This window comes from Esox lucius, chromosome 11 (assembly GCF_011004845.1).
Source record: "Esox lucius isolate fEsoLuc1 chromosome 11, fEsoLuc1.pri, whole genome shotgun sequence".
NCBI lineage: Eukaryota > Metazoa > Chordata > Actinopteri > Esociformes > Esocidae > Esox > Esox lucius.
In genome coordinates this window covers 27,367,302-27,393,037 of record NC_047579.1, presented here as the reverse complement: position 1 = coordinate 27,393,037, position 25,736 = coordinate 27,367,302, and the positions used below count along the sequence as shown (strand labels likewise).

Genomic DNA, 25,736 nt, shown 5'->3' with positions numbered 1-25,736 from the left:
CACAACCTTGGTGCATCATCTGGATGTATGTGCAACTAACGATGTTTAACGTTTGTTACTTACCATTTCTGTCAAGCGCAATGTGAAAATTGTAACTAATTCTCCCAGAACGCATTGTTTGCAACTGCTTCGTCTGCAACTGCTTCTGTAATGCTGCTTTTCAGTGGAACTACAAAAACAATATGACACTGTAGCCTGTTCCAGGCATAACTAACGAGTAATAATCACACTGGCTAGAAAACAATACACAGAAAGGCAACAACCAAGGAAGAGACATCAAGGAGCCAGGATTAGAGTGGTGGTTAATCCTGTTCTGGCTGTGACAGTTGGAAATTATTTTAGTATATGACATGATCAACATGGGTCAGAAATATTTATTTAGGAGTAAATGTTATTTAGCTTTCCAGGTCAAAACAGAAAAAGCGACTCAGGTGGATTGCGAACAGCCAGGAGATGTCAGGCACAAACCAGTTCAGAACAAAACAGGTGGTCTGTGGACAATGACAACTTGGGTTCCTGTTTAATAACTACGAACATCTCAAGAGTGAACCATTCATTAAAAAGATAACTTGCTTGAAGAATTATACATAAAAGTTTAATTTGCTTGGTACCTGGACGCTTTTTCCTTATATCCACAGGGCCAACCTTGCACGAAATAGTTGCTCCCATTTTGCCAAGCACAGACAAACACTAGCCATAGTGAGACAGCCAAGTGTTATTATCTCTTTCAGTCACAGCTATTTTGTTCCAGAGTTTCCATTTGAGGTGAAATATTTGACATCATTGGTTGGACATTTCCTGCTTCCCAATTCCAAGCTGTTTTGAACGCTGCACCAGTATGTTTAAATCACCAGTTGTTTTGAACGTAGATGATGTTTCACCGCCAATGATTGGCTGATGTTTCTGATTGACGTGTATTGTAGGTGGTTCTGTCAAAGAAGGCGGAAGTCTTCTGACGACATTTGTTTTGGAAAATAGGCAAGTGTAAGAGAATGGAGACGAAGACGGATACTACTCATAAAGTAAGATTAATTTATTTTTAGAAAAAAAATACATTAAGATTTACTGTTCGATTGCCAACTAAACTCATGCGACTCACATGTTCAGGCAAACAGCAATCGAAGACTTGGCCTAGTACTGTACTGAGATTTCATGATGTTTGATGGTGATGATTATATATTCATTGTTTTTCCACTCTTAAGCACTTGAAATTCTGTGAAAAGAGTTATTGAAGTTCAAGAAATGTATGTTATTACTGAAATATTTTGATTGGTAGCATATAGCTAGATCTTCAATACAAAGTCGTGTGATATTGGGACGGGTACGCAGTTTTGCTAGGTAGCTACAATACGGCTAGTTCAATGATTAAAATAAATATAGCTACTGTTAGAAGCTAGATCACGCTATAAGATAACTCGGCTTCGTTATTATCTCCATAATGGCAGATTCATTTTTTTCACTGACTTAGCTGTACGAAATGTAAACGTAGCTTAGCGTTTTTCCACCAGCAATGCTGTTTTTAACTGACGTTTGGATTCGTTGGTGGGTGCAGGAGGCCGTACTCTAATAATGATGGAACCCCCCTTTCTATTTTGTTACAGTTGGCAACATCATTTCTGTTACGGTAATACTAGAACAGCCATACCTATGAATACAGTAGCTAGGTGGAGCTATCCCGATGCATTCCAGTTTTCTCATATCTAAAATACCAGTATGCTTTATTGTGTGTGTAGACATTGTACCTGAGGGAATGACTAACAGAACTCATGTGACTTAGGAGTCTATAGTAATGTCAGCTCGTCTTTGAATGTCATGTGATTGTCAGCCCCCACCTTACACATTTTTCTGAATCACAGCACTGGAATCCATGACCTGACCGCATTATTGTTTCTAATGGCTACAATATGTTCTATTAATGGCTTCTGTTGTTTTATCACATAGCTGGTGTTTGAGAAGGAGGGAGTGTACCTCCACACCAATGCTAAGAGGAGTAACCAAGACACAACCCTTCCTGGGTTCATCCGTATAGTGGAACGGGTAAGCTGGGCCTTTTCAACCAGTTTGGTACTCAAGTCACAATGTGTGCCAATCCCTCTGGTGGAATTCCTTTGCTTAGCTTTCTTTACTCATGTACACTACAATATATACCACTATATGGTGCACTATCTTTCTTTGTTTTAAGAATTATGATTCTAGATTACAGAAAGATGACATTTGTCTGTGCTTACAGAACGGGGAGCCAGCTTTGGAGTGGAGCGCACTGGAAGACGAAGGTCGAAATGCGCCAGCTGTTTTCTACACGAAAAAGGTGAGGGTGTTTTATCCTCTTTAATATAATGGTAAAACACAAACAAGACCGCTTTATGTTTTTTTTCATATTCTTGATAAGTGGTCTGTCGTTTTGTTAGGATGGAGAAGGAGGGGTGGAAGACACTAACTTTGACCCTGGCTATGAGCCAGACTGGGCCGTCATTAGCACAGTGAAGAGAGACCGTGTCGGAGAGCATCCCCCAGTTAAAGAGACCAGTAGGTGGACTTTTAAAATTTGCTGTTTTTTATGTGTTAGTATATTAGTATGTTTATGTGTCAGTATAATAGTATATTTGTTGTCTGTTAGTATAGTAGTATGTTTGTTGTCTGTTAGTATAGTAGTATGTTTGTTGTCTGTCAGTATAGTAGTATGTTTGCACCAACAGGGTTAATGTCTCCACGCCTTTACCTCTGTTCCCAGGTCAGTGGTCATTCTCTCTGCCTCTGTCGGAGCTGTACTCTCTTCGACGGTCCCGTTTCTCCCTGGGACGTAATTTCCTGGTTCTAACCAGCAGGGGGGGTCACCCCCTACCGCCTCTGCACTTTCACCGGGGGGGCACAAGGGAGCTGCTGAGAGCGCTGCAGCGTTACATCATCCTGGCCCCGTGAGTGCCAACCAACAGATCAATGGCTCTCAACTGGACTCTGAACAGTGGAGGGATTAGAAGTGCACACAAACCCTTGTCTTTATCTAAACCTTGCTTTCTCGCCTATTGCTTATCTGTGTTTGTCTTTGGCTTTCAGGTCACCGGTAGATGGGCGTCTCTTCCTAGCATATCCTCATGACTCCGGGGCCCTTTCTCAGTCCTTCGATGAGCTGCAGCTCTTTGACGATGGAAGTTCTGACCTTGTCTCTGTAAGGAGTGTGTGTCGTCAGCATGGCGAGTGTGTGAGTGGGGGAATGTTCGTTGATAATCATCTCCGTCTCTTGGTTTGCAGAGGTTTATCCAGGACCCTTATGCCACCACCTTTGGGGGATTCTCTAAGGTCACCAATTTCTTCCGAGGGGCCCTACGACCCCCAGAGTCCCCCCTCCACCCCCGTGGCCACCAGGACCACCATGGGCCCCTGCCAGCTGACGATGAACCTGGTTTTGAGCTCATTAACTGTGTACGTTGGGGGAATGTAGGCAGTGATTGTTGGGCTAATACTAAACATTTACAGTAGTGGAGCAGATGGACATGAGGATCTCACTTTATAGTATACATATGGTGGCTATGACATACTGGGCCAGTTCAAAAATGTACCCACTAACTTCAGAGAGCATCTGCGGTACCCAGTAGTGATACCTTACCTTAATGTAAATGTATAGAATATTTGAAAAAAGAGGTGCAAGAATGTTGTTTCATGTGCCACCAGGGGGCGGAGCTTGGTCCTAGACCAGATGTAATGAGGGGACAGCCTCTGGACAAGTGGGAGGAGTTTTTGGACCCAGAGGGACGTGTGAAGGACCCCCAGCGAATCAAAGAGCTGATCTTCAGAGGGGTAGGGGCATCCTCTGCACTAAAGTGTATTGTCCCTATCCTTAAAAAAAATCGGACCTAAAGTCATTTACAGCATCCCTCCTCTCCCGCTTATAGGGCATCACACCATCCCTAAGGAAAGATGTTTGGAAGTTTCTTCTGGGATTCTATCCCTGGAATAGTACTGTGAAAGAGAGGGAGGATATTCTGAGGAAGAAAACGTTAGTGTCTCTTACAATACAGTGATTACAAGACAGTGATTATAATAAGAGAGTGATTACTGTCTAAATGTAATTATTTAATCCCCTGAAACCCTCTCTGTTTCCCTGTTCAGAGATGAATATTTCAGAATGAAGGTTCAGTGGAAGTCAGTCAGTGAAGAGCAAGAGATGAGGAACTCCCTCCTCAGAGGATATCGCAGCCTGATTGGTCAGTGGGGCTGTCTGTTTAACTTTTCTGTGCATCTTATTAGTTGAAACATTTCCTGGATGGATTGTTCACTGGTTTTGTTGTTTTGATTGGCCTTGACAGAACGAGATGTGAGTCGGACGGACAGACACAACGCATTCTTCTCTGGCAATGACAACCCAGGCCTGACTCTCCTCCATGATGTGCTGATGACATACTGCATGTTCAACTTTGACCTGGGTATGCTGCTTTGCTTAGCCTTTGGGTGGTTCTCAATGGTATATTTCTAGACGTGTTAGCTGACTCCCCTGGCCTTGTTGCTTCCATTTCCTATGCCTGCAGGCTATGTCCAAGGCATGAGTGACCTCCTGGCTCCTCTGCTGTTTGTGACCCAGAACGAGGTGGAGTCCTTCTGGTGTCTGACAGGCTTCATGGAGATGGTGGTAAGCCTCATGCACTCGTGTAACGCTCCGGACATTTGTTCAAAACGCGACGTGAGAACTTTCTGATGTCCTCCCCTTGGTCTCTCAGCACCAGAACTTTGAGGAGTCCCAGGAGGCCATGAAGCAACAGCTCCTTCAGCTTACTCTCCTGCTGAAGGCTCTGGACCCGGAGCTCCTGGACTACCTGGGTAAACCAGTCACTAGGCTCCTCCCCCACCAGAAGTGTAGACGTTCATCATGAAGTCACTTCAAATGATTGTTTCTATTTAGTTGTTGTAGAATAATTCACCTGAACCCGAGGTGCGATTTGTCGTCATCCGGACACTCAGTCCATTGAAGTAATACGTTCTTCACGTCGTTTTGTTCTAGTCCTTATGTCTTGTGTCTCCCTTTCAGACTCCCAGGACAGTGGCTCTCTGTGCTTCTGTTTCCGTTGGTTGTTGATCTGGTTTAAAAGGGAGTTCTCCTTTGAGGACATCCTGTCCCTATGGGAGGTGAGATGGTGCAGTACAACACACACAGCCCTCTGATCCAGTCCCATTTGACCTACACACTCAGTGTTGAGAAAACACCAGTTCAAGTCAAGTACTCATCCAGCTTTTAAGAAACATTTATATCCATGGTATACTTTCTCTGTTCTAGGTTCTTTGGACTCGTCTGCCATGTGAAAACTTCCATTTGCTAATGGCCGCTTCAATTCTGGAATCCCAGAGAGGGGAGCTCATTGGCTCTGACCACGACTTTAACACAATTCTAAAGGTTTGCAAGACACGTTTTTGTGTTTGCGTGTAAGGCTGCTTTCAGCCAGTATTTCTTCCACTAATTGGACTAATTGTGTAATTACCTCCCTTGCCTATGTATGGACTGTGTCTCTGTATTCAGCACATCAATGAACTGACCATGAAGCTGGACCTGCAGACTGTCCTGCGAGGAGCAGAAGCCATCTACCTACAGCTGGCCTGCTGCAAAGTAGGGAATACCATAGAGGATAATGAATTAATATGGACGTGATGGTAATAAAGCTATGTTATATGATATAACTGCCCCCCCCCCTTCGCCCTGCTCTCAGGAGCTCCCCGGGAAGGTGCAGGAGGTCATCGGTCTGTACGTCCCGCCGAGCTCTGACGAGACCAGCCCAGAATCCGAGTCACATGAGACGCAGCACCTTCTCAGCCAATCACAGACGGCAGCTACGGCAACAAGCCAATCGAGTAGCGGCGCTGCGACAGCGGCACGCCCTCCCACTACCTACCCGTGACCGGGTGATTGGCAGGAGGACAGGAAGGCATGAACCCATCTGGGGTGTTTTATTTAGGAAGCTATACTTATATTGGATGAAACATGGGAATATATGGGTAGTAGCAGTGCAGGTGTGATGTTACTGAACTGTCCAACAGGACTCTGTTACCATCTCTGACAGCCAGGGGGCATTACAGACCAAAAGGAGATGGAAGGCCTGTTTTCATGACTGTATTTAACCACAATGTTTAAACAGTCCCATTGAAGTCCTGTCAGTTATGTTTTACTCATCCATCTGTCTTGTGAGATATTCTTACAGTCTTTATTATTTTCATCCCAAATCCTACTTTATGTATAATGCTGCTATTTCCTGACAAATCCTTTCAAGCCTGTGTTTCTTTTCCAGCCTGTCTGACCCTTTTTAGTTGTGTATTGTTGTGTTCTTAATTGCACAAGGCACATTGTTTTGTTAGTATTCTGTCCTCACAGCCCCTCTTGCTCACAGGTGTCAAACTCAAAGGTAACTAATTATGAGCTCTGCTCACCTGGTTGTCTAGGTCATAATCTGACAACAAGCTGCAAGGAAAAAGCAAAAACCAGCTGACACTCCTTGGAAGGAGTTTAACACCCACTCTAAGGGATTGGAAATGAATGAAAGGTGTTGATACTGACAGAACATTGTAATGTACTGTAACATGGTATATTCCAGCTCATTGCAGAAATGGCATGCCATTTAGAGGGCGAAACATGCAGTACTATAATGTTTTACCATTTTAATTATCAGTATTATGTCATAACAATATTTTCACTATCCTGAAATGTTGTGAAATAAAGGTTTTAAAAGTTACTGGGCGTTCCTTTGTGTCGTTCACTAGTCTTATGTTTACCCCAGACCAGTTGCCCCCCTGTTATCCCCTGCCACCCAACACTGTCATGTTAATGTGTCTTCCTTATCTAGTCCCATATCAACATTTAGAAATGTGACATCTAAAAACGGCACATACCATTACTGTACATAATAGCAGGGGGAATAATAGCAAACAAAAACATTTGCCAGAGCAATATTATTCATATGCTGTTGATGTAGGTACTGGTTTGGTCGTGTTACTGTTTAGTGATTGCATTCTGTATTTTGTGTATTTTTTTTTTTTTTTGAATTTATTAATAGAAAATACACCGATCAGCCATAACATTATGACCACTGGCAGGTGAAGTGAGTAACACTGACAATCTCATTATCATCATGGCACCTGTCAATGGTTGGTATATATTAGGCAGGAAGTGAACATTCTGTCCTCAAAGTTGATTAGAAGCAAGAAATGGGTTGTGTTAGAAGCAAGAAAAATAGGCAAGCATAAGGATCTGAGCGACTTTGACAAGGGACACATTTTAATGGCTAGACGACTGCGTCAGAGCATCTCCAAAACTGCAGCCCTTGTGGGGTGTTCCTGGTCTGCAATGGTCAGTACCTATCAAAAGTGGTCAGAGGAAGGAAAAGTGGTGAATCGGTGACAGGGTCATGGTTGGCCAAGGCTCACTGATGCACGTGGGGAGCGAAGGCTGGATGGAATGGCAACTGCACCACCCTGGACCGCTCACACACAAGACACGCATTCTGTAACCAAGGCTCACTGATGCGCTTGGGGAGCGAAGGCTGGCTCGTATGGGCCGATTCAACAGACAAGCTACTGTAGCTCAAATTGCTGAAAAAGTGAATGCTGGTTCTGATAGAAAGGTGTCAGAACACACACTGCATCGCAGGTTGTTGCGTATGAGGCTGCACATAGCAGGTCGTCGGAGCAAGTCTGATCCACGGAGGCCCCACCACTCAACTTACAGGACTTAAAGGATCTGCTGCTAATGTCTTGGTGCCAGATACCACAGCACACCTTCAAAGGTCTAGTGGCATCCATGCCTCGATGGGTCAGGGCTGTTTTGGCGGCAGAATGGGTAGCAGGTGATCATAATGTTATGGCTGATCGGTGTATTACTCCACCCCCACTTCTGAAGTACAAAGAAAAAAAAATGCTGTTTATTTACATTGTATTTGTGAACTAATGTAGATTTTGAGCTGTAATTTTCAAAAGGACATTGGACTCAGTCCTGTTTATCAGTAGTATGATTAATGCAGTGTGTTAACTGAGGGGAACCCCCCCCCCCCCCCAGTCAGCAGGTGTCTGTATGAAGGGAAAAGGGATTTCTGTTCTCCACTGTTCCGGCCAATGAGGTGGAAAATGAGGGGCGGGTAACAACGCCCCCCTCTCACAAGCGCCTGGGTTGTTCACGCGGCTCCCCATCTCCCTCTGTCCCTCCCTCCGTTGCTCTCCTCTGTCTTGGTTTGAATACAGCTGCAATGTATGAATTTAGCAGGGCACTTAAACAGGAGGGCGATCTGTCACTGTGTATCTCTTTGCCCCGCCCCACTTTGCCCCTCTCCCCTGACCTGACCTTTCCTGACACCCAGAACCCAACTCACTTCAGCTCTCATTCAAACTCAATCTGTTTTCAGTGCTACTCCAATCACTGTTTATGGATGATGGCTCTCTCAATGGCTTTAAGCCCCATTTCTCCCCTCTAATTCGACAATGATCCCAGTGTGTTGGGGTGATAATCTCTCCTGTTATGATTGGGTTGGAAAGGTTTCATCTGAGGTCTTAGAAAAACCTCAGAGAAGATGAAGTCTGTGTTGTTTAAATCTCTAGTACCAAATAAGTGTTCTCTTACTCAAGACGTAATGCTTTTTACATTTTTCTTAGGGTTTCAAGCAAATGTTTATCTATAAATCTCTCACACACACACACACAGGATACTAATGATTAGATCACAATAGTTGGGGTTAGGAGGATATCTCTAATGACATCTCTGGTCTTTTAGTTAAGGTAACATAATGGCTCTGGAATGAAGGTTGTGACTAGTTTAGATCTGGTATTGGTCTTTTTAACCAGTGAATGTCTGTGAAAAATAGAATATACATTTTAAATTATTGCCAAGAAACACAACCTTTTAAATCACTGTGATTGATTTATTCAAGCCGAGCTTACAATTCACGACTTCGTCTTCTAATATTTTAAGGATGGTTCAAAAGGTATGTCATTATTCCACTTGCAGTGCTTCCCAAATGTCCGTGTGAAACATTATCCATTATTGTTCCCCCAATGTGTGAGAAACCACCTGTGGTGACTCACTGTGTCAAATACAATGTTAATTTATCACTGGTAAGTGTGACCCCATTGTGACCGTCAGTGGAGTCCCAGAGGAGTGTGCAGGAGTGTGTCTGCTCTCCAATGAATGTGTGTGTGTGTGTGTGTGTGTGTGTGTGGAGCCAGCAGAAGGCTAGAGGCTGGTGTCAGACACTGATTTGTAAAGGGAGACAATACGGCTCATTGACTTGCCTGCTCCACTGTCTGTTGCACATACCTAGCCTTGTCCTCTTCAGTGGATTCACTGGTCTTTAAACAGGGTGAGCAGATTGCCGCAGGCTAGGGAGGGGTGAGGAGGGGTGAGGAGGGGGAGGAGGGTGACGGGACACAGGTTGCTTTGACAATGAGATTCCTCAGAGAGTTCTGGGCATTGGAGACAGAGTTTAAAAGACATTTAGAGGCAGGAATAAATGCATGTGTTGAAATATAAATATTTAAGTTTTAATACATTAAATACTGGCTTACTACATGTAGGATGATGAAAATAGTTTTCGAACAATATTTTAAATGTAACCGTGGCAACGTATAACACAGGATGAACAAGAACAAAGCTGTTCAAAGTAAGCCCAATTCCAGTTTGTAATTTTCCTATACAGTTGTAATTTTTGTGAGAATTTAGAACTTATTTTGTCTCTCTCATAATGTAAAATATGTAAAAAATTCATCTTATTTTGTCTCATACTGAATGCAAAATATGCATCTTATTTAGTCTCATACTGAATGTAAAATCTGCATCTTATTTAGTCTCATACTGAATGTATAATATGCATCTTATTTAGTCTCATACTGAATGTATAATATGCATCTTATTTAGTCTCATACTGAATGTAAAATATGCATCTTATTTTGTCTCTCTCATACTTAATGTAAAATCTGCGTCTAATTGTGTCTGTCTCATACTGAATTGTGAATTTTGAACTTATTTTGTCTCATATTGTCAACAAACGTCCTTCTCCTTTTGTCATCCATTCCTATTGTGTTTGAGTTTGGAGGTGACCTTTTCTCTCTCCTCGTTTCTCTCTCTCCCTCTCCTCCTTTTTACTGTCGGGGGCAAGCTGTTACCCTGTCCCTGCGGGCCGCTCCCTTTCTTGCCTGTGCCCTCCGTCCCTCCCCTCCCTCTTTCTCCTTCCCTACTGTCCCCCCTTCTCTCCACCTGTTGATGCCATTGTTGAACAGACAGCATTGTTGTCGTTTTTTATTTCACCCTCTTTCTCTTTCTTGGCCTCTTTACCACACCCTCTCTGTCACTCTTTCTCTTCGTGGGATATAAAACCAGCCGGTGGTGGCTGCGACTGAGATTTACACCAGCACCACGAAGCGACACACTGATAAAGAGGAACCAGGAAACAAGCAGGCCTCGAACATAGCACTTGAAGATAGCTGGACTGTACTGGATAAGTTGGCGTTATTCAGCGCACACTCTTTTTCTTTACACGAAAATAGGAACATCGACTGGTCTCTTTCTCTCTTTCTGGAGCGAGACGAACACCAAACCATCCTGGCAGTGGACAGTGGGCTGAGCTGAGGGATGTCTGTGTTAGTGTCTCTGTGGTGTGAGGAGGAGGTCCGAGGCCAGCAGGGTGAGGGGGACCAGGTCAGGGTCCAGCCACAGCTCCGCGCCCCCTGGGACCCCAGCGTGTCTGGGAAGCGGGTCATCCAGAGGCTGCTTCAGGTGGAGGAGCGATATCTGCCCTCCGCCCTCTATGTCGCCCTCATCCAGAGTGAGCCAGAGCGAAGAGAGGAGCTTGCCAAGTGGGCTATGGAGGTATGTCCTGTCGGATTTGTCGGATTCCTTTGCTACTTGAAATGGATTTATTCTGATGAGGTGCTAATTGATTCTGTCCTGTCGGTTTCTTTACTAGGTATGCTGTGAGTGTGGCTGCGACGAGACCGTGTTTCCCCTGTCCGTCTCATTGCTGGACCGCTTCCTGTCTGCCTGCCTCTCCCTGCCTGTCTCACCATACTGCCTGGCTGCGGCCTGCATCCTCATTTCTTCCAAACTAAGCGAATGTGACACGGTCTCAGCTGACAGTCTCTGTGCTGCCGCCGAGTACAGCTTCCTGCCCTCCAACATACGGGTGAGTCGTCACGGTGACACAGAGGAGAGTGTGTGAGAACTCTGTGCGATCATGTGACGGGCCAACTGTGATTGTTTCTCACTTGAAGGTGAATAAAAACAGTCCCTGTTGTTGTGCGTGCACTGTATTCGGTGAGATAAATGTTGGTGTTTTTATATACGTACGCGTGTTGATGTGCCTTCCCTTTTATTACAAGGAGATGGAACGGCTCGTCCTCGCCACTCTTCGATGGGACATGGCAGCAGTAACCCCTCAGGACTTCCTACCACATTTTCTTCCCCGCGTTGGAGAGCAGAAGGACGGAGAGACCAACACAGAGGAGTACTTCTCCACACTGCGTCGTCACAGTGACACTCTGGTCGCTATGTGCGTCTGCGACTACCGTTTCCTGGGAGCCCCTCCATCTTTGGTCGCGGCGGCGGCACTGAACTCTGCCCTCCGAGGGTTGGGCAACAAGGGCCCAGGTCATCTGGGTCATATGAGTGCAACGTTGGCAGAGCTGTGTCAGACTGACCTGGTGAGTGTGTAGATGTTTCTCTGATCACTCTGTAGGATCTCTCAAAATATCTGTTGTGTTACGATCAGGGGTTTGCATTGAACCTTATTCAACACCAATGTTGAAAACGTTCTCGGTGAAAAGGGGTTGGATCCCACGTTAAGCGTTTGGTTGTGTCACGGTGAGCGTTAATGGAAGGGCGCTCAGGTCTCTGTTTGTCTTCCCTCTTTGATCTCAGAGGGTGTTGCAGTGCTACAGTGACCTGATAGAAGCTGCCCTCAAACAGCGGCTGAGAGGGGGACTCCGAGACAGCGCCTTGGAGAAGGGCGGAGAAATGGAGAAAGGTGGAGAAATGGAGGATGAAAGAGCAAGCACACCTACCGATATGAGAGAGATTGATTTCTAAACACAACATTGTGTGTGGCATTCAAAGTGCAAATCAATCAGTGCTGCATCGCTTATCAGTGTGACTGATATAAATGAAATATGACCTCAAATGCTCTACAATGTATTATCATATTTTTAACTTAATTTATTGTTGTTCATTTAATATTGTTTATTTATTCATTGTGTGTTACTTGTGCCATATTTATTATCATTCAGCTCTGTGATTCTTTTTTATTGTGCTGTTGGTTGTATGTCCTTAATGTATTATTTATTGATGTATTTATTATGTGCAATTACATAATGTTAATTTATTTTAATTTACCATTGTTTGAGTATGTATGTGATGTGACATTCTATTTGATGAAATAATATACATATCTATTTTCATAGTAATTAAATAAATAAATACATTTTACATGTTTGAACTGGAGATTATGTGAATATTATATATATTATATGTTTTTATTCCCAAAAATATTATGAGGTATGTGATGTACACACATCAACAATGTAAGTTAAATAAATGTTCACTTATTATTTGATGACATGATTTAAAATTAAAACAATAACGTCGATTAACTATGATGAGTTTCATAAAGGAAGGAAGTGGAAAAGGAAAGATACATTTCTATCGTATTCGAACGAGCCCCTAGAACACACACTGTCCATTCTTGTTGACGTCATTTTTGCCTGCGACGCAAATACTTGTCTTTTAATTCCTGGACGCTCTCGGTTAAATCATTGGTGTGCTAGCTAGTTTGCTAATACAACGGATACGGTTTATCCATAAATCAACGAGTAACGGTCGGTAACGGTGAGTGGGGCTCTGTAATGTCACCGAGTATACATTATATATTACGCTGAAATAATCTGTGATGATGTAAACGCCTGTCATCCAGGCAGGTGTCTCTTCGCTGGCTAGCTACATTTAGCTTGCTGTTGTTGTTGAAGAGGGTGGTAAAAAGATACAGTAGATAGCTAGTGTTGATGCGGTTGTTGTTAAACTACCTAGCAAATCGTTTGCACTTGGAAAACATTTTGTCACCCGAAAGGGATATCACACCATATACCCTTTATCGAGTTTTCAGCTCTTGGTGTGTCAGCTGATTGTCAGTCTGACATTTCCAATTTCAACTCCAAGCAACTTGATATACTTTCTATTTCCATTTTAGTAATTTACCCGAGTCTCTTAGCCAGAGCAACTTGCATACAATCCCTGTGATGTTAGAGTTTCTATATGCCAGATGTCAACAATCAAACATAATTCAGTTGATGTTCAGTAACAAATGTCACTGTACTGAACAGCTGAAGATCTAATTCTACAACACTTACAGGAGGATGAACCTGGGTCCTTGCTGGCTGGTGCTCCTGTCCATCTGTCTGGAGGTTTGGGCAGTTCCCATTGACCGCAATGCAGCGCCCCAAGAAACACATGCTCCCCAGGAGGACAAACAGGAGGATAATGTGGTACCCCTTCCTTTTTATGTGTCTGTCTGTGCGTGTTCCTGTGTGTGGCGTGTGTGTGTGTGTACGTGCGTGTCTTTGTCTTGTTTATGTCGATAATGTCTGTAATGTATGTATGACGTCTGTGTCTATAATGTGCTGTACATAACATGTCTATAATGTACTGTACACTGTGTGTGTGTGTGTGTGTGTGTGTCTATAATTTCCTGTACATAATGTGTGTGTTGTAGGACACAGGGCTGTACTATGACAGGTATCTGAGAGAGGTGATTGAGGTGCTGGAGACAGATCCGCATTTCAGAGAGAAACTCCAGACTGCCAACACAGAGGACATCAAGGTCAGTCTGGCTTTCTCTCTCTCTCTCTCTGTGTCTCTCTCTCTGTGTGTCTCTGTCTCTCTCTCTGTGTGTCTCTGTGTCTCTCTCTCTGTGTGTCTCTGTGTCTCTCTCTCTGTGTGTCTCTGTCTCTCTCTCTGTGTGTCTCTGTCTCTCTCTCTGTGTGTCTCTGTGTCTCTCTCTCTCTCTCTGTGTCTCTCTCTCTCTCTCTGTGTCTCTGTCTTTATTTTTCTCTGTCTTTCTCTTACATTCTTTCTAACCAATACTCTTCTCATTTCTTTTCACCTTATATTTTTGGACCTCAGTAGTTCTTCGTTTGTCGTTGTATTAACTCATTAAGTACCTCCAAGTTTATCATACATACATACATATACATCATTTCTAGTTTACCAATTCATACTGGTTATGTCAATAAAAAGAAAGTTATATAATGTCCTTATTTGGTCTGTACAATAGATATTTGATTTATTGTGGGGCACCGTTTCAAATTCCTTGTACACATCTTGTTAGAGAATAACGGTTATTCAGAAATCTTTTGGCCCGACTGTGTGTCTCCCTCTCCTTCAGAATGGTCGTCTCAGTAAGGAGTTGGACCTTGTTGGTCACCACGTTAGAACTCGTCTGGATGAGCTGAAGAGACAGGAGGTCTCACGCCTCCGGATGTTGCTCAAAGCCAAACTGGACAGCACCAACACGCAGAGTTTACAGATGGACCATGCGTCTCTGCTGAAGCAGTTCGAACACTTGGATCCACACAATCAGAACACGTTTGAGGCCAAAGATCTCGAACTGCTCATCTCAACGGTAATGCACTGAACATGGTGTCCCGGGCATGTGTTGGTCTTCGTGTAGGTGCTGATCCAGGATCATTAGCTTGTTATCATGATGAGTATTAAGTACAGCGTATATTGACAGTGGATTAGCATTCCTACTGTGGATTGCATGGTGAATATGGGGCCTGTGTCGCAACGCTGGTGCTGTTGTGCTGTAGCTGCCCTCATCGGTCATCCCTTCCCGGCAGGCCACCAAAGACCTGGAGAACTACGACGCAGAGCGGCACGAGGAATTCAAACGCTACGAAATGCTGAAGGAGCACGAGAGGCGGGAGTACCTGAAGGGGCTGGACCAGGAGAAGAGAGAGAAGGAGGAGAGGAGGATGGAGGAGCTGAAGGAGAAACACCGGAAGCATCCAAAAGTCAACGCTCCGGTAAAGGACAGACAAATACAGAAAGCCATGAACATGGGGTGAATTCTCTGTTCCTGTCTGTACATGGCACAAATAGAATGAAACATTTCATCATCTGTTCAATCCCCCTCTCTTTTCCCTCTCCTCCTTTCTCCTCCTTACTCCTCCCTCCCTCAGGGCAGTGTGGCTCAGCTGCGTGAAGTGTGGGAGGAGACAGACGGGCTGGACCCAACAGAGTTCAACCCGAAGACCTTCTTCAAACTGCACGGTCAGTTAAGCTACATGTGTTAAACTTGTTTGCAGCGTCCTTCTTTTATCAGGACATTGGATTCCTTAAAAGATACTGTGAGGTTTCTTGACTTTCTACAAAGAAAAAAAAAAATCACATAGTGATGACACACATTCATGAATCTTTCGATTCTTCTTTGTAGACACAAATGGAGACGGTGTCCTGGATGAGCAGGAACTAGAGGCCCTCTTTGCCAAAGAAGTAACGTACCTTCCTCCCACGTCTGCCTGTTTGCCTGCCTGCCTGTCTGTGTCTGTCTGTGTGTTTTAGTAACTGCTGTCTCTCCTGTCCCTGTACACCAAGCTGGAGAAGTCTGTCTGCCTGTCTGTCTGTGCGTTATAGTAACTGCTGTCTCTCCTGTCCCTGTACACCAAGCTGGAGAAGTCTGTCTGTCTGCCTGCCTACCTGTCTGTCTGTCTGTTCATTATAGTAACTGCTGTCTCTCCTGTCCCTGTACACCAAGCAGGAGAGGTCTGTCTGCCTGTCTGTCTTTTATATTAACTGCTGTCTCTGCTGTCCCTGTATACCAAGCTGGAAAAGTCTGTCTGTCTGTCTGCCTGCCTACCTGTCTGCCTGTCTCTCCTGTCCCTGTACACCAAGCAGGAGAAGTCTGTCTGTCTTTCTGCCTGCCTACCTGTCTGTCTGTCTGTGCGTTATAGTAACTGCTGTCTCTCCTGTCCCTGTACACCAAGCTGGAGAAGTCTGTGTTATAGTAACTGCTGTCTCTCCTGTCCCTGTATACCAAGCTTGAAAAGTCTGTCTGTCTGCCTGCCTACCTGTCTGCGCGTTATAGTAACTGCTGTCTCTCCTGTCCTTGTACACCAAGCAGGAGAAGTCTGTCTGCCTGTCTGTCTTTTATAGTAACTGCTGTCTCTCCTGTCCTTGTACACCAAGCAGGAGAAGTCTGTCTGCCTGTCTGTCTTTTATAGTAACTGCTGTCTCTGCTGTCGCTGTATACCAAGCTGGAAAAGTCTGTCTGTCTGTCTGCCTGCTTACCCGTCTGGCTGTCTGTGCGTTATAGTAACTGCTGTCTCTCCTGTCCCTGTACACCAAGCAGGAGAAGTCTGCCTGCCTGTCTGTCTGTCTGTCTGTCTGTGCGTTATAGTAACTGCTGTCTCTCTTATCCCTGTACACCAAGCTGGAGAAGGTCTATGATCCAAAGAACGAGGAGGATGATATGATGGAGATGGAGGAGGAAAGGCTGAGGATGCGGGAGCATGTCATGAAGAATGTGAGTATTGTTGTCTCTGATACTTCTGTTTTCCCCTCTCTAGATCTGTCCACCTCTTAACACTCTTCACCTCCCCTCTCACATCTTCTCCCTGTTTGCCTTTTCTGTTTGTTCACCACTCTATCCTATTTTCTGTGCTCGATTATCTGTTTCGACAGGTGGATGTCAATCAAGATCGACTCGTCAGCCTGGAAGAGTTCCTTAAATCAACAGACAAGAAAGAGTTCATAAACCCTAAAGAATGGGATGTAAGTAAGGGAGGAGCTAAAGCATGGGATCTCTGTAGGGGTGGAGCTAAAGAAAGCATCTAAGTAAGGGAGGAGCTAAGTAATGAGATGTAAAGGAGGAACTGATGAATGGAATGTAAATGGATGAGCTGTGGCTTGTTTTTCAGTTAGTCTGTTTGTGATGTTAGACTCCACCCATATTGATCTTCCCCCTCCAGACATTAGATGACACCAAACCAGTGTTCACCGAGGCGGAGCTCCAGCGGTTTGAGGCAGAACTGCGGACCAAGGAGGAAGAGCTGGGTAGGAGGGCGGAGTCTCTTCGTCAGGAGCAGGATCTGCTAAAGGAGAGGGGCAAGGCCCTGGAGGCTCAGAGAAAAGAGTATCAACAGGTAATCATTAACCAGGCAACCACAGTGTGGACGTTCCCATATGGGACTGGGTTTTGACTTGGTTTTATAGATGATTCCACAGAGTCAATGCATTAATCTAACAGATAAGAGAGTTTAAAAGTACATTACAGGTATCAAAGATACCAGTACTCAGGAGATTTGAGGTTGAGAGCGAGAGCAAAGAGGCATTCAGAGAAGCCAAGAAAAAAGCAAGAAATTAGTGTTTCAGAAACTCTCTATTATAACCCAAAATGAAGATCTAGGGGATGTTTTATGATTCAGGGGGATTTTAACGACCCCTTAGCTCATTACTTCATCAGTGGACATGTTCTGATCTATGCCTTCTTTGTGCTACCTGGTCGTGGCTGTTTAAATAATCCATCAAACCTGAACAACTAGTGCATTACATTTGTTCTAGGACACAGAAGCAGAGAGATATGTTTTTAAATAGAACAACAGCAACAAATACTATTAAAATGACATGGTATAAGGCACAAACATGTTGTAGTTTATATACAATTTACTTATAAACAGGGTGGTTTTAATCCTGAATGCTGATTGGTTGAAGCCACACCCTCTCATATCTTACATATTGTACATAGGTGATTCATATGAATGGATATTCTAAATAATGAAGAATAATTTAATAGATAATAAATAAACATAGGAGTGACATTTTTCAGTTACCTCCCTGGTTGCTGGTAATATAAAATACATGTTTTTATTCTGAACTGGAGTTCAGTTATTGTTCTAGATTTTCCCTCAGATTAATGAAGATAGACACCATGATATCTTTCGTATATCATGGTGTTGGTGTGCTGTTTCAGTGCGGTTTTGTCCAGTCAGTTCTTCAACCATGTTCAACCCTCTGCTTGGCATGACTCCATGGGCACCGCAGACCATGTCTGTAAATGTTTTATTGTGGAACTCAGTGTTAGAGGATCAGCATCTTCTGAGCTCCCCGGCCAGCAAGTTGATGCTTTTCCCTGTATGATCCACAGCTTCTTCAGATTTCTCACTTTATTTGCGCATATTTGATGTTCATGAATTATGTAATTTGATGTATACATTTTTAGGGTTTTACAGAGCGCGTTGTGCATTTGTAATGAGCTATAGGGCCAAAATACTATTTAATATTGAATTTAATTCTGCACTGATTTCACTCACGCACCTACTGCCTTCAAAACACCATGCAGTTCAGACTTTTGCAATCTAAAATAAAATTATATTTGTGTTGTTGATAGGTAGAATAATTGTCTTGTCCTTAAAAACATAGGCCTAATTAATGGGAAGTGTAGTCAGGAAGCACAGCTGTGCACCTGTCATTTAGTAATTTGAGTAGATAAAAATCTGAGTGGAAAAGCCCCAGTTGAAATACCATGCATTGTATATACTCCCCCCTAGAGGTAGAGCCTAATTATGGTTTGTAAGTTATTGTATTCTATGCTTCTGGGGGAGAACTGACCCTCTTCTGGCACAATAATATAGCAGTGTAAAACCTGAAATGCCAATCAAGCCAGTTACACAGCTAGTATTCCACAATCATTATGGGCATTATATGTTGGCCTATTTAGGCTTCTGCCGACTGATTCGAAAATACTTAATGCAAAATAAAACATCTGAAATAACATCGCTCTGTAGCTTACTGGATGTGGTAAAGCCACAATCAGTTATTGGAGAAATCTATGATTTCAAGTTTAAATACAGAAGTCTGCCAACTGCCTGTACTTGGCCAAGTCAATTCCAGTTTTTCATGAAATAAATACACATTTACTGTGAGACACTGTGAACCACGTTAACATGTCAGTTCACCAAAGGCTGCTCCACCCTTTGAAATAGGGGATTGCCATTTGTCCATCAATATTCTGTGCATAGCCAGGGATGTCACCAAGCCTTTCACACCTTATTGGGTCGATAGGTTTTTTGCTCAGCAAGGAGTGTTTTGCGCAGCAGGTATTGTCTCAATTACAGTTTAAAGGAAATAGTTCTGCCCATGATCGTTAGGCTGAGCACAGAGGTTCTGGTGACATCTCTGTGAATAGCCGTACAGTTACGGTGAAAGGAGCTACACTTTCTTCATAGCATTACACAGTAACTTCAAAGAAATATGGAAAGGAATAACCTGATTTACTGTTTTGTGATCTTCCCAGGCGGTCCTAGAGATGTCTCAGAGGAAGGAGAAACAGGCAGTGCAGGGACAGCCTCCTACGGGTCCTAATGGAGAACTACAGTTCCACCAAGAGATTCAGAAACTGGAAGATCAAGGTACAAAAGTTGTTTGGGCGTAGAGTGAGTTGGGTTGATGTTTTTGCGTTGTCTCGTCTGATTGTCTGTTGTGTTTCTCCTTCAGGTGCTAAAGCTCCTGTTGAACAGGAAGTACAAGAGGCCCACAACAACCTGCCGGCAGAACCACCACAGAACTTGCCCATACACAACTAACACTGCATTCTGAGACACACACACACACACACAAACCCTCTCCTGGGAATACATCTTTTTCAGTGACACACATATCCAGATGGGTTCAGCAGATTACATCATACAGCAGAAGCGCACAACTCCAGTCAGTCAGTCATCAGCCAAATCGTATTGTACCTGGGCACGGTCCGTCCCGGTTTTTATGTTCCTCTGGTTTACATTTTCTCCTAATAAAAGTGTTGACTTCCTGGCCGTTCATCATATGAAATGCACTGTTGACGATACAGATGTCCTCACTATTCTGTCTGGGTTCCCCCTTCACTGTTTCTCATGTCACATTTCTAATTTGTAACCTCTAGTTTTCCCCAGATGTGGGACATTGTTATTTAGTTCTTCCTCCCTTCTGTCATTCCTCAGACCCTGTTGCACTCTTACTCTCCTATGGTTTACCTTTGACCTCCTGCCAATAAGTCATTTGTCTCTCAGTCACTGGGATCTTGGATGTCTCTGTGTATTGTTGTGTCCCCTGTCATATGCCTGGTTGTTTTGAATGCTTTTTCGACCGTTCTGGTGCTCTAATTCATCCTGTGGTAGTCAGGCCCTCAGTGCTCTGGGGAGCATGTGCTTATTCTTGTTCTTGTCCTATGGAATGAGTCCCCTGGCACTTAGCACATTCCTCCCCCTGCATTCCGATCACCCCCCTGACCCCCGGTGACCTCACCAATGACTTCACCGCCCCTCCTCCGGTTGGCTGTGCAGCTGTCAGCTGTCAATCACTTGGCTGGGGGTTAGGTCACTTCTTGGCATTGGACACGTCTTTGTGTTCAGCAAAGTCTGTACGTAAACTCATGGTTCTTCAAAATGTTGCAGTTGAGTCATACAATACTGTAAGACTGAAAAGGTCTTAATGAGGGAGCTGGATGTGACCTTTTGTTATGACATAAATAACATCACTGTGATTTCAGTGGTGACGTGTTACTGAATTAAGCCAATTAGAACTCGCAGGCTGATCCTGTTTTATACATTTGACCATTGGTTCACACTGATATTCATGTGAAGTGGTTGTTTATATTCTGAAGAACAACAACATCTCCCCTATTATCTTAAAGCATTGTTGTAGGATGGGGGGGTCGGACTCTGACTTGTGTCCCTGGACTCTGGGGATACAAGGAAAGATTTCCCCAACATCCCACAGTTTAGGTGTCCTAATCTTGAGCTGTATGCAACGTGCCCTGCTGCCTCCATTTGACTTTAATCAGCCTTTTCTGCTGCTCACTGTCAGGGCTGTGATTGACAGGTAGGTAGCCTACTCGTTTCGTCCAAGTTGATACGGCACTCGTGACATCTCTAGCCAAGTCGAGTACTGTCACAGCCTGTGATATGACCATGTCGCTATACCCATGTTGACCGCTAGATGGACAAATTGACCCAACGATGACCGAGTAGAAGACATGAAAGGAAAAAGGCCCACAGTTTCATACATGAACAACTGCGGAAGACTGTTCCATGGTTGTTCACAACTGAATGAAGTCGGGTGAAATTTTGGTTTTTGTCCAGAGATACTTAAAGATGCATTGCGGGACTAAAACTTACATTTTCATCTGGACCTGTAATGTTAATATGTGCATTATCTTTAAGTAGAATAACTGTCATCCTCGGCCATTCAATTCACATTTTGAATGCGAGTGGTTTTAAATATGAGGCATTTGTCAGCAAACCTGAGAATGTGCAATATTTATCGAGGACCCTTTTTAACATCACTTTTACAACCAGTAGGGACCAGTTGACAAAATTTGCAGAATGTATCTTTAAAAATAGCGTTGTAGCAAAACACAGGTCTATCAATAGCTTTAGGCTGCTTTCCATATAGGTTTATAAATGAATTGTAAATTCAGTCATTTCCGCAATATCTGGGCATCATGTGTACGTTCTGTGCATTTGTTCACTGTAATCCGCAGGTGAGCTTTTGGTTAACTTTCCTTATGATTAAGTGTCTCTGGGGGATCCGTCAGTATCAGTCTCCGCCATGAAACTGACTGTAGCAGAAACCTCTATGTCCTTTTTGTCCATTTGAGCCATACGTAAATGTATTTCGAACGATAGCAGTATTTGAAATTTTGGGAGAAATGCATGGGCGAGATTACGGGTTTATATGCTGGTAATGGGCTTAATGCCTTATTACATTCTGAGCCAAAGAATAGTGGACAAGAACGTACCCAAAGGAAAGAGAACAAGCGTCACGGGTTGGGACAACATCAGACTGCAGCCACCTGGTCTGACCCTGGCCGTAGTTTCTATCAGTGGGTGGCCTAGCACACAATTGACATCGCTCCTGTGTAGCCTGTCAGTTATTGTATTTGACATCACATCTGCCTTGTGCGTAGCTTTCTGTGTCTACTCCGAAGAAACACCTTTGCCTATTTAAATGCGCTCTCTGAGTATTAGCCTAAAATGACATCATCCTCTAAGAGAAAATTACGTCATCCCTTCAGGGACCCTTTTTACCACCCAAACCTATTGAGAGGAATATAATTTCTATTGGCTCAGCCGTTCCAGTGACTGCCTTCTCTTGCCTTTGGTTGGTTAAAGTGGTATCGAGGCCTTGTGGTGATTGGTGTCAACTGTGCATTTGTCTGTGCGTCGGACCGTGAAGAGACAATATAGGGGTGGAGATGACTAGCGGGGAATTTGGTTTTGACATTTATAGACGACTTGAATGTCTGTAGAATTACCGTCTAAATGTAGGATATCTCCGGTTTACTTTAGAAATCTGTGAAAACACCGATTTTGATCGTGAAAATAATTTAAAGCTTAAATATCACTCAAATAACATGTTCAAAGAGCCAATGTGAATAGCCTAACTGAATTTTGAGCTGTCAAGGACGCAGTGCACTTTACTAGTCAGCAGAGGGAGCGAATGTTTCGCTGTAGCCTACAATAAGACTATCGAAGATATTACTCCTTGTTACTCCGGTGTTAGTTGGACCAAATGTCTGTGTCATTTTAATGTTTGTCAATCTGATGTGAAATCAAGGCCATGGTCTCTAGTATCCGCACTCGGCCCAATGCACTGTCAATTGATTTTATCACCGCAAAAGCGCGAGTTCGCGCGTGAGAGCGATGAGATTGTTTCTTTAAGGACAGCACCTTTTCGACGGAGAGAGGGAGGGATGGGTTGACAGAAGCAGGAGAAGGAGAAAGACGGGGGTTGTGGTTAGGTGCACGTCGCTCGCGCCCAGTGCCGTCGCTACATGTGTGAGAAGGGAGGGAAGGGGGATGCTGGCTGGCTAACGGGTTTTCACGGCGACACAGCTTCTAACGGCGAGATGCTGCGATGGAGTAAATAGGAATGATGTCTTATTTGCTTTCGATGTCAAGGGTGAGACAAGATAATAAATACAGCATTGATATCCGACATTTAATATTTTGGGATGGATCTGTGCATATGATCTGCCAGCTGTTTATGAGGAGGGGGGTGGAGAGAAGTGGGGGCGAGGTGGTCTGGTGTTGATAATGAATAAACGGCTAAAATTGGTTATGACGGGGTGATCCCCCGTTATATTGGAACGTTTTATAATACACTAATTTACAATATTTAATCGTTGCGTTGAAACATTATTTTGATTGCAGAATATGCACGTATGTCAATGGAAAGCAAATGGGAGGAGGCTATAGGCTACCCTGCTTGATTGCATCAAATATTCTGTTTTATTTTATTCCGTTGTGGTTTTCATTTATTTGTCCTAACGTAAAGACCGTTTCTCGTTAAATTGATTTTTAAATTGTAGGCAACGTGACAGCGTAAGACAGAGGTTGATACTCCTTTCTACAGGCTACACAGCCAGTAATTACAATGATGACTATTCACATAGGCTACGTAATGAGACTGCCCGGCGTAAATGTCTGTCAGTCCCTGTTTTCTACATCTGTCTCGCCCAGGCCTATTTTGCCCATGATCCGGCTACTGAAAGAGACGGCCAGGCGACAGTGTAACCCTCCATGACTCTCGTTTCCGTGTATCATGCGCATCCATTATTAGCATTTAGCCTAGATAAGAGCACAGACCGATGGATACATATGTTCAGACGTGTGCGGCAGAAAAGAAGGCCGTGGTTTTTGTGGACAGAATTATTGAAATATGCTCCAACGATTTATTCTCTTTATTATTCGCTAGAACAATGATAGTTGTGTATCTATATGTTTGTATTTGCACTGTCCAATTGTGTGAAGTATGTGTATGTTTGTAAGAAATGAGAGAGTCCAAGAAAGTCCGAGTGTGTGTGTGTGTGAGTGTGCTTGCCGTACAAGCTACAGTGGTCGTCCTTACTGTATGGCCTTAACGGCTACCTACAACTGGCTATGACAGATTTTGTTTCATCACAATCATCCAGCTACCAATATTATCTCACCTGGTCTATCCAGATCTCAGAAGAGGTCCTTTCCAAGTCATCTTTTAACCTGGGTTGTCTTTATGACTGACAAATGATTCTCTATAACCTGTTAGTTGACATCATTACATTCATGGCTGAGGTGCTTTTATTTAATCTGTGATGCCAACTACTCCAGGTGCTCTAGGGTCTCTCATTTGCCTTGTGATGGAATTGAGAGACAAAATAAAAACAAACCATAATTTTGCCTTCTGTGTCTATCTTATTCTCTGTTTTCCAGCTGCTCCTTTTATCCATCTGATCTGAAGACCACCCTGGGGGGTTCGTGGCCCGCCACTACACCTGCCCTCCCCCCTCCTGACCCTCCCTGGGACCCGTAGTCACCCCCACAGACCCCTCCTAACTGGTCCCACCACTGCACCCCTCACACAGACACATCTATTACCCGGGGCTGTCTCAAATCCTCCTACTCAGCCAGACTCACTGACATAACCAATCAGTGGTCCTCAGCCCACACAGAGAGCCAATAGGGTGTTTGTGAGACATAGCAGAGCTTTTCCCATGAGATTACTGCATCCCAAACAGCCAATCAGGTGAAGCCAGGAAGTGGAGTGTAGGTAGTAGCTAAGTACAGAGAGGCAAGACTTTAACTGTCCCGACACAGTTAGCGCTGCCTATGACCTGTTCTTCATAGAGAGGAGGCAGGAGGGCTAGCATTCCGCCTGCTTGTTTACCAACCTCTCGTACATAGAAACCGGTGAAACGGACCGAGACACAGAGACCAAGCTCCAAAGGAGACAAAGCAAGGCAGAGAAACTTAGGGGCTGAAGACTATTGGCTGCCCACACAGCACCTCACACAAGCATCCACACTTTCAAACGTTCCGTAGGCCCTCGAGGCAAATTATCCCGGCGCCCAGACACTCTCTGCTAACACCCCGCCCCTCCACTCCTCTCTCTCACGCACTCCCACACTATCTCCGGTCCCGAGATGATGTGCGAGGTGATGCCCACCATCTCCGAGGACGGGCGCGGCGGTGGGCCTTCCTCGCCGGCGGGGGGTGGCGGGGGAATGGGCGGCGGCATGGGGGGTGGCTACGGGGGCAGGGGGGAGCCCCGGGGCGGGGGGGATGAGGGGGGCAGCACGGGGAACCTAGAGTCCCTCATGGTCAACATGCTGACGGAGCGGGAGAGGCTGCTGGACAGCCTCAGGGAGACCCAGGACAGTCTGGGTGCAGCCCAGCTTCGCCTCAGAGACCTCAGCCACGAGAAGGACTCCCTCTCCAGGCAGCTGTCCATCGCCCTGCCACAGGTAAAAATGGGGGGAGTGTGTGTGTGTTGGTGGGTATGTGAGTGGGCGCTTGCTTGGGTGACTACCTGTGTCTGTCTATTTGTGTGTGAGCCGTGTGTGTGTACATGTACATGAAGCAGTGTATGTGAGATTTGTGTGTAGAGACACCTTGTTGCCTCTCTACAAACACTTTGTATGAAAGTAGGAGGAAGGTGACGGTCTGTGTATCTCTGTAGTGTAACTTCACTCCATCTTCAGTAGCTGTGTGCCCCAAGTCATGTTTAGTTGTGGTTAAATCGACGTTCATACTCAGACTCTGACATTCTGCTTTTATGTGGCTCCTGTTACCTCAGGGCTAACCTGGCACTGACTGCCTCAGCCAGATAGCTGTTCTGTGAGACAATTAGCTGTTCAATTATATACCTGGTGGTTTCATTTGGCTCTTAGCTGTTCTGGTTAGTGTGTAGTTGTGCTGCCTCCCGAGCAGGTTTG

The 25,736-nt window shown here is 44.4% G+C and overlaps 4 protein-coding genes across 8 annotated transcripts in view; all 4 read left to right on the top strand.

Moving 5' to 3' along the window:
• Positions 1-910: 910 nt before the first annotated feature.
• tbc1d17 (TBC1 domain family, member 17) lies at positions 911-6,710 on the top strand. The gene is made up of 17 exons (XM_010874103.3): positions 911-1,022; positions 1,942-2,037; positions 2,231-2,308; positions 2,409-2,526; positions 2,732-2,915; positions 3,055-3,166; positions 3,250-3,420; positions 3,670-3,795; positions 3,891-3,994; positions 4,108-4,202; positions 4,305-4,421; positions 4,524-4,624; positions 4,713-4,812; positions 5,021-5,118; positions 5,267-5,383; positions 5,507-5,593; positions 5,694-6,710. Exons 1-17 carry the CDS (start codon positions 993-995, stop codon positions 5,880-5,882), a joined length of 1,923 nt encoding a protein of 640 aa, XP_010872405.2. The 5' UTR covers positions 911-992; the 3' UTR covers positions 5,883-6,710.
• A 3,703-nt stretch (positions 6,711-10,413) lies between these two features.
• Positions 10,414-12,131, top strand: ccndx (cyclin Dx). Its single transcript, XM_010874216.3, has 4 exons — positions 10,414-10,828; positions 10,926-11,141; positions 11,338-11,658; positions 11,876-12,131. The coding sequence occupies exons 1-4, from the start codon at positions 10,592-10,594 to the stop codon at positions 12,041-12,043; spliced, it is 942 nt and encodes a 313-aa protein (XP_010872518.1). The 5' UTR covers positions 10,414-10,591; the 3' UTR covers positions 12,044-12,131.
• A 567-nt stretch (positions 12,132-12,698) lies between these two features.
• nucb1 (nucleobindin 1) lies at positions 12,699-19,816 on the top strand. Of its 2 annotated transcripts, none has more exons than XM_013135875.3 (12): positions 12,699-12,838; positions 13,359-13,488; positions 13,719-13,826; positions 14,391-14,627; positions 14,845-15,030; positions 15,187-15,277; positions 15,441-15,499; positions 16,437-16,529; positions 16,688-16,777; positions 16,975-17,148; positions 19,299-19,413; positions 19,499-19,816. In XM_013135875.3, exons 2-12 carry the CDS (start codon positions 13,363-13,365, stop codon positions 19,585-19,587), a joined length of 1,368 nt encoding a protein of 455 aa, XP_012991329.1. In that variant the 5' UTR covers positions 12,699-12,838; positions 13,359-13,362; the 3' UTR covers positions 19,588-19,816. The 2 variants fall into 2 exon arrangements, with proteins under 2 accessions (XP_012991329.1, XP_010872404.1); XM_010874102.3 differs by having other exon boundaries at positions 13,359-13,491.
• A 2,642-nt stretch (positions 19,817-22,458) lies between these two features.
• ppfia3 (PTPRF interacting protein alpha 3) overlaps positions 22,459-25,736 on the top strand; it is a 37,548-nt gene continuing 34,270 nt past the window's right edge. For 2 of the 4 annotated variants that reach the window (XM_029123382.2, XM_029123381.2), the window contains exon 1: positions 25,103-25,265. In XM_029123382.2, the coding sequence (XP_028979215.1) occupies positions 25,119-25,265 (147 nt within the window). In that variant the 5' untranslated portion in view covers positions 25,103-25,118. Of the gene's footprint in view, positions 22,946-24,234; positions 25,266-25,736 lie in introns of those variants that run through there. The other 2 variants (XM_029123378.2, XM_034295231.1) reach the window with 2 other exon arrangements.

Excerpts from the sequence above, each read along its gene's own strand:
- ccndx (XM_010874216.3), top strand. The coding sequence starts at position 10,592 with ATGTCTGTGTTAGTGTCTCTGTGGTGTGAGGAGGAGGTCCGAGGCCAG. Across the intron at positions 11,142-11,337 it reads TCCTGCCCTCCAACATACGG|GAGATGGAACGGCTCGTCCT; the intron begins GTGAGTCGTCAC and ends TTTTATTACAAG. Across the intron at positions 11,659-11,875 it reads AGCTGTGTCAGACTGACCTG|AGGGTGTTGCAGTGCTACAG; the intron begins GTGAGTGTGTAG and ends CTTTGATCTCAG.
- nucb1 (XM_010874102.3), top strand. The coding sequence starts at position 13,363 with ATGAACCTGGGTCCTTGCTGGCTGGTGCTCCTGTCCATCTGTCTGGAG. Across the intron at positions 13,492-13,718 it reads ACAAACAGGAGGATAATGTG|GACACAGGGCTGTACTATGA; the intron begins GTACCCCTTCCT and ends TGTGTGTTGTAG. Across the intron at positions 16,778-16,974 it reads TAAACCCTAAAGAATGGGAT|ACATTAGATGACACCAAACC; the intron begins GTAAGTAAGGGA and ends TTCCCCCTCCAG.
- tbc1d17 (XM_010874103.3), top strand. The coding sequence starts at position 993 with ATGGAGACGAAGACGGATACTACTCATAAA. Across the intron at positions 2,038-2,230 it reads TCATCCGTATAGTGGAACGG|AACGGGGAGCCAGCTTTGGA; the intron begins GTAAGCTGGGCC and ends CTGTGCTTACAG. Across the intron at positions 5,119-5,266 it reads ACATCCTGTCCCTATGGGAG|GTTCTTTGGACTCGTCTGCC; the intron begins GTGAGATGGTGC and ends TCTCTGTTCTAG.